The sequence below is a fragment of the Microtus oregoni genome, unplaced genomic scaffold, assembly GCF_018167655.1.
Source record: "Microtus oregoni isolate MIOR12 unplaced genomic scaffold, Mior012 000029F_ref0000214, whole genome shotgun sequence".
In the NCBI taxonomy this organism is placed as follows: domain Eukaryota; kingdom Metazoa; phylum Chordata; class Mammalia; order Rodentia; family Cricetidae; genus Microtus; species Microtus oregoni.
In genome coordinates, this window is record NW_024543088.1 from 16,322,582 (window position 1) to 16,338,047 (window position 15,466).

Consider the following 15,466-nt stretch of genomic DNA (forward strand, 5'->3'; position numbering starts at 1 on the left):
TGGAGAGTGATGGAGAAATTCCGAGAGCTGAAGACTGGACCAGTAGTGAAGTTCAGTGAGAAAGGTCTTGTTTAGTGCCCCTTAGGTACAGGGTTGGGTAGAGAGGAGGAGTCAGAGGGGTGAGAGAAGGAAGGGGAAAAGAAAGAAAGTAAATGGAGAAGATGGATAATAAAATGGAGCAAAAAGTGAAAATGAAAAGAGGGGAGGAAGATGAAAAAAGATGGAAGGAAAGTCTAAAGAAGGGAGTGGAAGTTGGTGAAGAAGATGGAGGAGGATTGCGGAGGAGGGAGATGAGTGTGGAGAAGGGACAGGTAAGTATGGAGGAGGGAGGAAGGAGAGAAGGAGGAAGGGAGAGAGTGCAGAAGAAGCAGTAGAGGAGAGGGGGGATAGGCATTTGGGCTTCTAGAAGGCATAAGAGCATTGGGGAAAAGAAAAGAAGTAGCTAGGGACAAAGATTAATCAAGGGGATGTGGTTGGATTTTTCTTTCTTGCATATGAAATAGCATCAGGGTTAGTTTTGATGGTAGAGGATATGTGTAGGACACGAGAGCTGTGACCTTGCAGAGTCGGTATAGTGGGTTTAGGAACATTGTCTCTGACTGACATCCAGTGGCCCTGTGAGATGAGTATGTAAGTCTCAGGTTGATGTGAAGAGTTACACTGTATCTAAGGACAGATGGGTAATCATAAAGGGTTACCTGGGAGGGCCAGTGGTACACTTGTTACTGCCTTGTAGTTATGGTAGAGAAAGGTCAGTTGATACACTTTATATGCTTCACTGACTTAGCATAAGCAGGTCAAGGGAGATACCATCTCAGGAGTGGGCACTAGGGAGGCTCAGGAGCACAGATGATCCGTGCAAGTTCCCAGAATGGGGAGCTATACAGGCTGGTGAAACTCCTTCTTGCTTCCTGCTTTAGGGTCCTCTATTCCACTCTGTTTGACTCCATGAAGAACATGAGTCCCTTCTTCGGCTACTATTACTTTAATGTGCTCCTGGTGATGCTGCAGATCCTTCATGTGTACTGGTTCTGTCTCATCCTGCGCATGATCTTCAGTTTCCTGTGGAAGGGTCAGGTATGGAGGCCTAAGAGGGTCGGATCCCAATTCTCCTCCTTGTCTCAGTGCTCCTCACTATGTTCTGAGCTCTGGCCTCGTCTGTTTTCACAGATGGCAAAGGACATTCGTAGTGATGCAGAAGAATCAGACTCCAGTGATGACGGGGCAGTTCCTGAAAGTCCTCAACTGAAGAACGGGGTGACTCGAGGGTCTGGCCCAGCCATCGCCAATGGCCCACGGAGCCGGGCAGCTGGGCGTCTGGCCAATGGGCACACCCAGTCCACATAGACAACCTAGGACTGACATTGAGGGTTGCCCTCCAGCATTGTGGATGGATATCCAGATGCTGGGCTGGTGACCCTGGGAGATAGGGAGGTCCTCCTCAAGGTAGGAAGAGGACTGATGATCTGTTTCCAGCACTTCCCTTTTTATCTCGTCTCCCTTTATCCCTTTGAGCAACTGGACAGAGCCTGGGGAGCAGTGGACTCTGCATTTGGTCAGAGCCACCCTCAGGTTGTAGCCTGGGGGCTGTGGGGAGCCTTGGCTCATAGGACCAATAAAACTTCAACAGAGATGAAGTCTCTGCCTGAGAGTTTTGGTTCCCTACACAGGTCTTCCTCTGTTGACAGGATTCCTCACTGCCACATCAAGATTTATGTCCATTCCCACACACATAGTATCATGGCCTGAAGATACTCCCCATCCGCGGATCAGTGTCTTCATCATGTTCTCCTCCAGAGTAGCTCTCCAAGGACATTGTTATTAGCTGATAGGCACTGGCTGCAGGAAAGATGTTATTAAGCTTAGATGGAGCTTCTCTGTCTGAAGTTATACAGTATTCCTCGTCCAAGTCAGAAGGTAAGAGCAGAGACCCAAGCACACCCTTGTAGTCTCTTGCTTAAAGCAACCTGCAACCCCACACTGGGGTCTTTATACCCAGGATAGTGAGGTCATTGTCTTCAGAAGTGCTATAGGAAAACTTCTTCCTCTAAGATGGAAGTTTGGTGACCATTGTCACTTAAGTCAGAAATCAAACCACAGGATCCGTGTGTGGTTAGACCATGCTGTCTTTAGGAGTATGCAAGAGGGACTGAGTGTCATGGAAGAGAGCAAAGCAGAGACAATGGGGAGTAGAGGGCCATCTCAGGGGATATCCAAAAATAAATGCCGTGGGGACAAAAAGCAGAGCCTGTCATGGCAGCCTATGACTGTCATCTAACACCAGGAAGAAAGAAGCCAGCAGACTGGAAAAACACACAAGCCTAATACAAAGCAGGAACCAGTCTCCAAAGAAGCAGTGGGAGGGAGTGTCAAAAAACAGTTACCCAGAAGAGAAAGCTGGACTAAAATCTAAGATAGAAACAACTAAAAGAAAATAAAAAAAAATGTGCAAAGAACGTGGGCCTGCTCTCGGGGTAGAGCAGGTGGTGAGATGACATGTGGAGTTTGTCTTCTTGGGAGATACCGGAGAAAACTGGAGAAATATAGCTTCTGCTGAGAGAGTAACAATTCAAGGGGAATAAACATTAAGTAACACAGGCAGAGATTACATAGAGACTTTTGAAAGAACCAGGAAGACAAGACCACAGAAGGAAAGGAAACGGGGATAGGGGAAAGAGATGAAAGGAAGAATTAAAAAAAAGGAAAGGAGAAAGAGAAAAATGTTGTACATAGCGCGTGGATGGAAAGCCCAGAAAGAATAGGAAGGGGCATTTGAGAAGGAAGAATGATGGATACTGAAGATAAAAACAGTATTGAGAGAATTTGAAGGTTCAAAACCAGTATGGCTACAAGCCTGAAATCACAGTACTGTGGATGTTAAGGCACAAAGACCATAGATTTGATGTGAATCTATTTGTATAGCTACTAAGCTCACAAATTGTGACAAAAAGACTTCTTATTAATTGTGAAAGCTTGAGCAATAGCTTAGGCTTGTTTTAACTAGTCCTTATAACTTAAATTAACCCAAATATTTTAATCTATATTCTTTTATGTGGTTCAGTTACCTTTACTTTGTGAAGCCCATGCTGCTTTTTCTGCATCCATGGTGTCTCCTCACGACTCTGCCCTTCCTCTCCCCAGCATTCTCTGTGTCCTGAAAGTCTTGCCTAGCTATTGGCCATTTTTAGCAAACCAATTAGTGGCACATATTAACAGTGCATAAAAGACCATTATACAGCATTTTCCCCTTTTTGTCTAAAGGAAAAAAAATTACTCTAACATAGTAAAGCTATATACAATAGAAACAATTATCAGATATTTTCTAAATAGAAAAGAAAGGTATTAACTTTAAAAAAATGAAACTCTATACAGTAAGAACAATTATCAAATAAGAATTAAATTTAAAATGCCCAGTCCTTTTGTATTTGGCAAATTTAGAGAAAATACTCCTAAATCACATTTCTGTGGGCAGCCCTAACCAGCTACCACCACAAAGGCCTCCCAGATGGAAGCTGTTTTCTAGCACCAGCCCAAGTAAGCCAGCCACCTTTCTGGTCTGAGAAAACCCTGTCCTCCCGTATTTCCCACTAGTGGGGAAACTCAGTTCACTCTTAAATTACCTTAAGGAAAAAAAAGAAAAGAAAAGAAAATACTCCTTTATCCTCTCTTGATGAGTCCAAAGTTTTATACTAATTTATCTTTTATTATAACTAAGGAAAACTGAACTATTCTTCAATTCCATCAAAGACCCCAGAAGGACAATATTGTCTGAGTGAACAGGAAGTGCAGTGCAAGCTGCTTTCAGACCTATAGAATTCGAGACATCTGGCTGTCTGGACAGTCACTCAATATCCTCTTCAATGTTGAGACATCTATCCTTACCCTGTAGCCCTAGAATATCTGACAGACTTTTCTATGAAGCAGGAATTTTTAAGGACTGTCCTGCTTCATCTTGGCAAAGTTTGGTAGTCTTTTTTCCTTTGTGCCCTGCTTATCCAGTTTGTACAACATACTGTCAGCAGTCAAGGCAAGAACAGTTTCTTTGCCTAGTGGCCAACCTTGCCACAATGAAATTAAGCTCCAGAAAAGATTTCTTCAATGCCCATTATCTTTTCTGAAGTAAGTTGGTGCTGCCAGGAGCAGACATGTCTCACTGTTCTGAAAAGCCTCAGGTTATCCAATCTTAAATGCCATATTCTGTAAGTCTTTGAAGTGTTTGAAGACCATCTATCTGAATATATAGGCTTAACCTTGAAAACATACCTAATAGGACTACAAGTTTGATTATTAAAGATGACTACTAAACTGCATCTTTTAGTTATACATTACATTTTTAAATGATCTACATAAGAGCAATACCACAACATAATTCAGTATAACAAAAAATAACCTTAAATTTATATCAATATACCAAAAATCCATACCAATGTAAAATATTTGAAACAGTGGTTGTTCAAAAGTAAACTCAACAATGCACACTTTTATCCCATAATATTTATACCGTATTTCTCCTTTTACCTTCAGAAAGAGATCCCTGAATCTAAACTCCTTCATTTAGCTTTTTTCCTGACCATGACCAGTAACAAATTGTAACCCCCTTCAAGTAATGAGAAGCATCTATAGCCCAACAAATGACAACAATAACAAAAAAACCCAAAACCCACCCACCCCACCTCTTGGGAATGGGTGCATTGTGTTCTCTAAACTGCTTTCTGTTGTCTGGAGGTAATGGCATCTTTGGAGTACTGTGAGAAAATTATGATAATAGTAAAGTTCTGGTTAGAATAGTCAGTGAGGATGGACCATCTCAGCCAGCAGCCTTGAAGCTGTTCTGGATGCAGAACTCTGAGGTATGATACTGCAACAGAGGCAATCTGAGAGGCTGCATCACCTGGGTCATCCATTTTTATTGGCGTCTTATCCCCTTGCTCTGAAAACACAAACTTTGAAAGGTAACATACATTAACACAAGTATGGGATATGTGTTGTATATGAACCTGCCAAAGATGTGTTGTTGTTTGTTTGAGCAGGTAAAATATATGTTGTCTGTCTTGTAGTTATTTTAGGTTTATATCTGTCTGTAAGCAGGCTTTCAGGGGGTCTTCTCTGATCAAATCTGATCCCTTATCAATCTTGAACAGACCCACAACCTGTTCCTGTTCCACAGGAAACAAAAGGATAACCCCTTCCCCAAAGCAAGACTTTTTTTTTTTTTTTTGAATTCTGTTTGAAAGTTAAGGCATTCTTAAAGTTTCTAGACTGGTTTATTTAGGGCATTCTTAAAGTTCCTAGGCTGGTTTATTTCAGCAGTCCCTTTCACAATCTCATCTACCAGCAGCTGTCATTTGCTTATCCGCATTAAAAAAATTCACAGACATCACAATAAAATAATAATGATACAGGATCAGACTTCCTGTATATTTCCTATCTTTGTGTGACTTATTATTTTTTTATTACTTTATTTGTTTATGACTATACCTTTCTTTCTTATGCCTACATATATTGTTAAATGCACTCTGTCTTGTATAGAGGCTATTTTCCATCTAAACCCGTTTTACTTTATATGTGTAACCTTTTCTGTTTGCATGAACAAAATCTTAAGTGAAGCTTAACTCATGGTGTGCTGGTAGCTGGCTCCACCCCGTCTATTTTCTGAGAGCCTAGCCTCATGGTAGAGGTACTGACCAGAGTCATGTTTACTACCCCAACTTTGGGAAGTCTCTGTGTCCATGATGCTGTAGGCATTTCTACCTCATCTCATGCTATGAAGTAGCATACTGCCCACTGCTCATAAACCCTATTCAAGTGCTTATTAGCAAGGCCTCTTAAAAGAGACATGCCTCTGTATACCGCTAGCCTCTAGCCTATCTGAGAGACTATGGCCACCAGGAAACCATGTTTGACTCTGTGTTGCAAATTCTCTGAATCTTTTTCAGGCTGTATGTGGCCCCACATTGGGTGCCATATGTTGCAAGTCCTTCTCTATCCCGCCAGCCAGCTCCCATATCATGATGCAGAGACTTCTTATTAATCTTGAAATAAAAGATTATGAAATCTTGGCTGATAGCTTAGATTTGTTTCTTTCTAATTAGTTCATATATCTTAAATTAACCCATTTTTCAATCTATGTTCTTTTATGTGACTTGGTTACATTTACTTGGTGAAACCAATGCTGCTTTCTCTGCATCTCTAGAGTCTCCTTACAACTCTTTTCTTCTTCTTAGCATTGTCTCTGTCCTGAAAATTCTTCCTAGTTATTGGCCAGTCAACTTTTTATTAAACCAATCATAGTGACTCATATTAAGTATACAAAAAGATTATTTTACAATGTTTTGAGGCCAGCCTGGGAAGGAGAACCAACCTAGAAAAGCAACAACAAAAAACACAGAACAGACATACATAGAGGTACATGGACAAATGCAGCTGTAAAGAATAAATCATGTAGTTTCAAGAAAGTTGATACAACAGGAAATCATGTCTTGTGAAATAAGCCACACTCTGAAGGACAAATACTGAATGTTTTCTTTTATGAAAAACTTAGATTTTAAATTATAAATATTTGTGCATATGTATGTATTTACATTTATATGTCTATAGGTCATGAAAATATAAGGGATCATGAGAAAGGAGGAAGCAATCTTAAAAGAGATGAAGAATGTAATACATGTGACATGGAAACAGAAGGGAAAGAGAACCAAATAGGAGGTGACAACCTGGGGAATATGAACAGGAAGAGTAAAGAGTGACTGAATAAGAACAAAATGTGACTACTCATGTGTATGAAGATGCTGCAGTAAAACTCATTACTCTTTATGTAAATGTAAGAAACAAAAATAGGACCAATAAACTTAAAACACACAATGGCCTTACTAATAACTTTAGTGCAGAATAATTCTGGATTTTAAAAATGGGATTAGTTGTGATGGTTAACCTCCATTGTCAGCTTGTTGAGCTATAGAGTCAACTGGGAGATGGGCCTCTAAGCATACTTGTAAGGGAGTATTTTGATTAGGTTAATTGAAATGAGAAGACCTGCCCACTCTGGGTGGTATCATTCCCTGCTAAAAAGAACTTTGTAGCCAAATAATGGTGGTTAATATTAATTGGGTAGAATATTCTCTAGGAATATGCTAAGTCCATCTTATTTATGATATAGTTTAACTGTGGTGCATCTTTGTTGACTTTTAGTAAGGATGACCTATCTATATGAGATTTTGGTATTGAATTCACCTACTAATATGAGGACCTATTTTTCCATTTAATGTTTGTTTTATAAAGTTGGAGTCCCAACATTTGGTGTGATTGATTTTAATGCTCTTGATGGAATGTTTTCTATCTTTTGATTTTATCAATGAGGTGTGTTTCTTGGAGACAATATATAGTTTAATCTAGTTTTTTAAATCTAAGAATAGATTTATTTTTATTTTATAAGGATTATTTAGAGCTTGATGTTTACTAGAACACTGAGAGAAAGGTACAGAGGTTTCATTGTTCCCTTTGCCTATCAAGTGTAAGCCTCTCCCACTGTCAACATCCTCCATCACAGTGGTGTATTTGTTATAATCCACAATGACACATCCTCACCCAAAGACTACACTTTACATTAGTGTTCATATTTTCCTTCTTATTCTTTTTTAATTCAGGATTTTATCTGTATCCCAGATTACCCTTAAACTTGCCCTCCCAACAGTCTCCCAACTGCCACAAATACATGTGTGAACTGTCACACTAAACCAGACTTCCTATTTTTTTTGTATTCTACATTCAGTGACTAACATGTAATGACCTGTGTTCACCACTGAAATACCATGTAGAGTCATTTCACAGCCCCCAGTCCTCCATGCTCTTCTTAGTTACTCTTCCTCCTTCCCCACCCATGTCAAGAAGTGACCTTCCACCATTCTCCATGGTATTCCTTTTCCATTTTTTAATTCAGCCAGCTGGTCTGTATTGCTATTGGTGAGTTGAGTGTATTACATGGAAATTATTATTGAGAAATAGCTATGGATTTATGTTATTTCTGTCAGTTGGATCATTGTCTGTTCTTTATGCTGTCCCACATACATATCTGGCTTATTTTGTTACATATAATAGACTCCTTCCAGATCACCTTTGTTCAGCTAGTGTGCCCATGAAATCTATTCTTTCCTCTGCTTTAGTGACTGAAATTTCTTCTATTGCTTATAGTATTCCTTTAGTGTCTTCTGCAGTGCTGGCATGGTGGCCGGAAACTTCCTCAGTTGTGGAGGAGCAGGTAAGCCCTTCATTGTGGCATCCTGGAATACCGGAGGGTGGAAGTTCCTGTCTGCTGCACAGACCAGGTTTCCTAAGTAGATGCCCACTTGAGCCTAGAGAGATGGTACCAGCATGGGTGTCCCAGGAGCTTGGCAGCTGCGGGGGTGGTGAGGATTACTGTGTGAGGTCCTGTCCATCTAGGTTCGAGAGACCTAGGAGTTAACTATTTGAGGAGTACTCTGTTCCCTGAAGAGAGTGGGGCAGGTTTAGGGGCATTAGGGTCCACTGGTGTGGGGGCAGGGAAACAACTGTCAGCATGTGAATGGAGAAGGGACTTTAAAAGGGAGAGGTAGGGTAGGTACCCTGCCAGTGGCGGACTTTGGGCTGGGAGGTGATGGATAAGGAGAAGGGGCCTGCCATAAAGCAGCTCAGAAGGGCTTAGGCCTGTAGAGGAATGTGGGGTGGCCCTGAGGCAAGTCAGGGCAATGGGGGAAGGGAGGCCAAGGTAACCTGAGTTCAATGGAGAGCTTGGTTACTTGTTGTTTGATGAGTCCATTGTCCATCTGGATGGTTTGTGGGACACCAAACCAAGGAATGATGTGGTCCCAGAGTACCTGAGCCACCACATCTATTATTTCCCTGGAGACCGGAAATGCTTCTATCCATCCTGTAGAAGTATTCCTAAGTTATTTTGAAATAAGATAATTGATAAAGGAAATGTGTACATATATTTATTAAGTATTTTTATCAATGTTGCAGATGAGTTTGTTTTAATTTATCTGTGTCACCTTTTAATAAACTCATTGGTAATCAAAAACAGAGAGAGAATGTAGGAATAGGAACTCATGTGTACTACCTCCTCTCAGAGAGATAATTCCTTCGGGATTAAATCAATACAGGTCCTGTGATTGCTGCCACAGTAAAAAAAAAAAAAGAGAGATAATGGAGTTTTTTTTATGAGAAGGCATATGAGTGAAATCAACCTGCCAATCTTTGTCTGGTTGGTGTTCTGGTGTCGACAAAGCTGGTGTAGAGACTGACGCGTGTGGAGAGCCCTCTGTGGGTTGGCCTGGGCACACATTTGGCAGGATGAATGAACCTGTAAAATATGATCTTGGAGATGGGTGGGGTCAAAAAGGGGTCCCAAGAAGTGGAACAAAGATTTGGGGAAGCGGCTAAGAATATCTTGACTCAGTAAAGGTGCTGGGAAAGCAGGTATCACTAAGAAAGAATGAGAAAAAAATTGTCCTGCAAGAATGCAGGGCAGTGGCAAGGTTTTAAGTGGGGGAGGAACAGGTCCTGTCTACCCTCATAACTGAAATTAGTGAGGAGAACATAAGGCTTGGGTAAGATGTTGGAACATAATATGTAGCTCACATGTCCAAAATAAAAGTAATGGACTTATCTGCTACCTACAGCTTTACCCTTGGCACAGATAGGGTTACAGGATATACCAAGTCTGGACAGCATCAATCCTCTGCAAGGCTGAGTGTTGTAATAGGAGCGGCAGGGCTGTGTCCCCAGCACCCTGGCCACCTCGCTAGCTTATGCCCCAAAATAACAACACACAAATTGTATTCATTTAAACACTGCTTGGCCCATTAGCTCTAGCCCTTACTGGCTAATTCTGATATCCCTATCAACTCATCTCTAATAAACTGTGTAGCACCGGTCTTACCAGGAAAGATTCAGCATGTCTGACCTGGCAGCTTGCTTCATTGCATGTGTCTGCCTGGGAGAGGGGAGCATGGCATCTCTGAGCTCACTTCCTCTTCCTCCCAGCATTCTGTTCTGTTTACTCCACTGACCTGTGTTCAACCTATCAGGGCAAGCAGTTTCTTTATTTAATTAACCAATGACCTTCCTCCATCAGCTGAGAATTTCAAAGGCTGGCACAGTTTCACTTGCATGGCATAGAGGACAAGCCCACATGGGGGCATTGTGATTTCCTGTGTCCAGGTTGCTATCAAATAGGGCATAACCTTGGAGGAGAGGTAGTGCAATATCTTGCCACATGACCATTTAGGCCACACTTGTAACAGCTTGCTTGTGAGGTTGACTTAGGCTGGGCTCTCTCAGGTTAGAGCCCTGTGGTGCCTTCCCTTGTTCTCCTTCCTGTACCTTAGGGCAGCTGCTAAAGCCTGGGTCTGCAGAGTAGCTGCCTGTTGTAGCCTTGTCTGTTGGGAAGATTCAACCGATTTTTCTCGGGCATTAAAAACTTTAAAGGCCATTTTCAATTCTCTTATAAGGGTTTGGGGACCCACCTCAACCTTTCTTAACTTTTTCCTAATATATGGTTGTGCCTGAGAAATAAAATGGGTAGCCAAGACCATGGCTCCTGCTGGGGAGGCTGGATCTAGCCTGGTATATTGGACCATGGTTTCTTGTAACCAATTAAAAAAAAAAACATCTAGATGTTGTCAAAATTAACTACTTTTTATGAGACAATTTCCATACCCTAAAGGAGACAATGGACCATGATGTCCTACCTCTGTTGGCTGCTTTGGCCAGGTTGGTAGTTCCAGTGTGGTTCTGTGGCCTGCACAGCCATTTATCCCACAGAGAGTGTATTGTCTACCAAATGAATCTGGTCTGCATATTCCCTAACTGCTACCTGAGTTCTATTTCGCTCCTCAGGAGCGAGAGTAGAAGCTTGGATGACATAATAGTCATGCCAAGAAAGATCATAGGTCTGAGACAAACAACAAAACTCTTTTCTATCTGAGAGAGAGATGGAAGATAAAAGGGATCATGAACTTTCATAATGCCATCAACTCCTGCCACCTCCTGGAGAAGACAGAGAAGGGTGACGCTATGGTGTGATCTGGTATGGGAGGAGACTGGGGAGGTTTGGGAGGGGTTAGCCCAGTTCACAGAGGGGTTCCAAGGGTGGGGAGATGAGGTAGGAGGGGGAAGAGAGGAGGAAGGTGGGTAAGGTGGAAATTGGTCTTGAACCTCCAGATTGGGAAGGGAGGAGGTAGACAGGGAAGGAGAGGAATGTGGAGAATGTTGCTCCACAGGAGGGGGTTGAGTAGTGTGGGCTTGAGGGAGTGGGGGAGGTTCCAGTTCCTCTGGCTGCATGGTCCAGCTAGAATTGTCAGGGTCCCAATTCCCAGATGACAGAGAATTTGGAGGCATTGTGGCCTTAGCCACTAAGACTGATGCTATGAGACACTGGCTACTAAGAAAAGGGTGAGAGCACAGAGCCCCCAAACCATGGACATATGTAAGCCCTGCCCATTTGTCTTTATGGTAACACAAATTTTAGTGCATAGGGAAATTAGCTGTTTGGGACATTGTATTGAACAGGCCCAATTTATAAAGATTTTGTAAGAGGCATAAAGTCTATGCCCAACCAAGTGGCATAAGTCTATTACAGCATGCCAACTAGAATAGCTATAAGGCCTAATGGGGTCGTGGAAATGGAATGCTAGGTATCCCTGGCACAAAAAAATCCACTCCAGCCAGGCCTGGTCTTGCCAGTCTAGCCACTGCTGAGATTAAACTCTTGGCATGAGCTGGTGGCTTCAATAAGAGTCCGATAATCAACAAAATAAGTACCAATGGGTCCCCCCAAAGCCCTATAGCATAGACAAGAAAAAGGGACTCACCAAGATGCAGCCATTGTAGCCCAGGAGCCAGTTTTAGCATGGCATGGAGAGGTCAGATTGTGGACTAGGGGCTTTCAAAGCATGACCTAGGGCCATACGGAAAGGCCGCCCTACCCACTGGGACCTCCAAGTGATTTGGTGCTTTTTCCTTTACAGCATTAAATATTGTTTCTTTGCTTTGTATTTTTGACATCTTGACTGTAATATGCCATGGAACGTACTTCTCTGGTCATGTCTGTTTGGGGTTCTGAATGCGTTTTGTGTTTGAATGTCTGAATGTTTTCCAGGCTTGGGAATTTTTTTTGCTGTAATATTGTTGAATGCATATCCTACACTTTTTGTGTTTATGTTACTCCTTCTAGTTCGGTGGGTTCTTGGGTTTGATCTTTCATGGACATTGTGGTCATGCTCATTTATTTTTTGCTTCTTGGTGTCTATATGTATTATTTTTCCACCATTATCCATCTGGCAGTTTTTCTTTTGCTTCTTTGAGTCCATTGTTCTTGCTCCCCACTGTGCTTTTTTATTTGATTTATTTTTCACTTTCAGCACGTTTTTCACTTCTCATTACATTCTCATTACTAAAGTTTTCTCTCATGTTGCTTATTGTTTTTGCCATTTTCCTCTGTATTTATGACTTTGTCTACAGGTATTTATGGTATGTGTGGAATTAATCTGCCTGTGGATATCCTTCTTTGAGTCTTTGATCATTTTTTGCAAGAAAACTTTTGGAATGTTGTTGGAGGAGGTGCTTGTTCCTCCTGGCCACCCAGAACCAAAATAACCACACAGAAACTGTATTAATTAAAGTACGGCTTGGCCCATTAGCTTTATCTTCGTATTGGCTAACTCTTACATCTTAATTTAACCAATTTCTATTAATCTGTTTATCATCGAGAGGTTGTGGCCTAACAGCAAAATTTCAGCACGTCAGTCTCCAGTGGTGGCAGCTTCATGGAGTCTCCTTGACTCTGCCCTTCTTCCTCCCAGAATTCTGTTTAGTTTTCCCCACCTCGCTCTGTTCCCCTACAGCTCTGCTATAGGCCCAAAGCAGTTTCTTTATTAACCAATGAACACAACACACAGACAGAAGGACCTCCTATGCCATTTCCCCTTTTCTGTTTAAACAAAAAGGAAAGCTTTAACTTTAACATTGCAAAACTACATATAACAACACAGGTATAGAAAAAGAACTACAGTTACAATATTTATATCTTCTTTATTTTTATCATAACTAAGGAAAACAATAACAATAAATTCTTCAACTCCATCCAAGACTCCAGAAGGATATGATATTACCTAAATAAACAGGAAGTGCATTGCAAGCAGCTTCCAAAATTTTAGAACTGACAGAGACATCTCACTGCCTGGACAGTCACCCAAAGTTCCTCTGTACTGTTGGGGCATACATCTTCAGCCTGCTGGCCCATAGTATACAGCAGACTCTTTCATGAAGCAGGAAATTTCAAAGACAGTTCAGCCTATATTGGCAGTTTGTCAGTAACTTCTTCTGTGTCCTGCAGAATGTCTGGCAGACTCTTTCATGAAGCAGGAACTCCAAAGGACCATCTCCCCTTTAGGCAAGTTGAGCAGTCATTTCTCTGTGGCTCCTGCATCCAGTTTACTTAACAAACTCCATAAGGAGCTTCTTCAATGCCCATCTTTCTTTTGAAGTACTTGGTGCTGCCAGGAGCAAATGTGTCTCACTGTCATGAAAAGTCCTAAATTATTAAAATACTTTAAATGCCATATTCTGTGGGCTTTGAAAGATTTAAAGAATATGTAACTAGCTGTGTTACACACACACACACACACACACACACACATATATATATATCTAGAAAATCTAACTAACATGACTACAAGCTTGACTATTATAAATGATTATCTATTAACCTGTATTTCTTAATTATACATTACAATTTTAAATGAACTACACAATCACAATACCTTAATCAAGAGGAGAAATACATACATAAATACATATATATATAACAAAATTGACATTAAATTGTATCAATAAAACAACATCCATACCAGTGCAAATATCCATCTCTATAGCATATTCCCCTTTAAATATAAACAAACATTTCTAGACAATATTTGGGAATATGGGTCTAGTTATTTCTCTCCAAACTGATTCCTGCTGTTTATTGGGTAAAGTATTTTCTTTTGGGGGTGTTTACAGCAACCTTTCAGGTGGTTTTATTCCATCAAACTATATCAGTCTGGAGGCAATCCATGGGTTTTCATCTTCTATGAAAACAAAAGAACCTCTTTCCCAAAGCAACATATCCTTAGACCCATATTCTGAAATCAAGATACCTTTAAAAAAAAAAAAAAATATATATATATATATATATATATATATATATATATATATATATATATATGCTGGTTTAGCTTAGCAGCCCATACAATAAAATGTCTCTGTACTTATTCACAGTCAAAAAGTTCAAAGATAACACAATAATATACATAATCCAGACTCTTTGTGAATTTTCCATCCTTACATGACTTATTTTTACTCTCTTGCTTTTTAATATTTATTTTATTATATTTACTCTTTTAATCTATGACTGTTAGTCTTTTTCAACTCTCTATACTCTTTTTCATTTCTCTCCCAAGCCTATGTACATTTATTCAACACTATGACTCATCTGGAATTGTCTTTATTGCATATCTGTAATTTTTTACTGTCCAAGAGAGCTTTTGAAAATGCTAAGCACTTCTTAATCCGTAAGCCGTGCCATTAGTATGGCATACATGGTACTTCCTGCTTTCCAGCCCAGTCTAAAACTTAAGCTGCATCATTACTATAATATATATGGTACTTCCTGCTTGCTCCACACAGTTTAGCATGGCAGAGCAGCTTGCACCTCTGAGCTGGTGCATACCACACTATTTCCAGGCACAAAGCTGGTTCACGTTGCCATCAAGCAAGTTGCAGCACACTGCTCACAAACCCCATCCAAATACATGGTGTCCTGAAACAGATAGAGACCTTGCTGGCAGCATGGCATAGAAAGCCAGCAATTAAAAACAGCCATGGCTTTTTCCCTGCTTAGGCTGAATCAGGAAAATCTCTCTTAAAGGAGTTGCAGGAAGCTGCCAGCGAACTGCAAGAAGCTGTGTTAAACTCTGTATTTTTTTTTTTTGTCTAGAATTCCTTTTCAAGCCCTCTCAGGTTTTACATGGATTTACTTGGCCACATGGGTGCCAATTTGTTGGAGGAGATGGTTGTTTGTCCTGGCTATCCAGAACCAAAATAACCACACAGAAACTGTATTAATTAAATCACTGTTTGGCTCGGCTCATTAGCTTTACTCTTAACTCTTACATTTTAATTTAACCCATTTCTAATAATATGTTTATCACCACAAGATTGTGGCCTACCAGAAACATTTCAGCACGTTTGTCTCCTCTAGTGGTGGCTTCATGGCATCTCCTGACTTTGCCCTCCTTTCTCTTATAATTCCCTTTAGTTTTCCCCATCTTGCTCTGTTTACCTACAGCTCAAAGCAGGTCCCTTATTAACCAATGAAAGCAACACATAGATAGAAGGACTTTCTACACCAGAATGTTCATCTGATAGTTTACCTATTTCAGAATGTTGAGTT

At 40.8% G+C, this 15,466-nt stretch overlaps 1 protein-coding gene across 5 annotated transcripts in view; it reads left to right on the forward strand.

The window, feature by feature from the left end:
- Cers4 (ceramide synthase 4) overlaps positions 1–1,637 on the forward strand; it is a 34,699-nt gene extending 33,062 nt beyond the window's left edge. For all 5 annotated transcript variants that reach the window (XM_041678307.1, XM_041678304.1, XM_041678306.1 and 2 more), the window contains 2 exons: positions 921–1,077; positions 1,171–1,637. In XM_041678307.1, coding sequence (XP_041534241.1) covers positions 921–1,077; positions 1,171–1,347 — 334 coding nt within the window. In that variant the 3' untranslated portion in view covers positions 1,348–1,637. The remainder of the gene's footprint in view (positions 1–920; positions 1,078–1,170) is intronic.
- Positions 1,638–15,466: the final 13,829 nt, after the last annotated feature.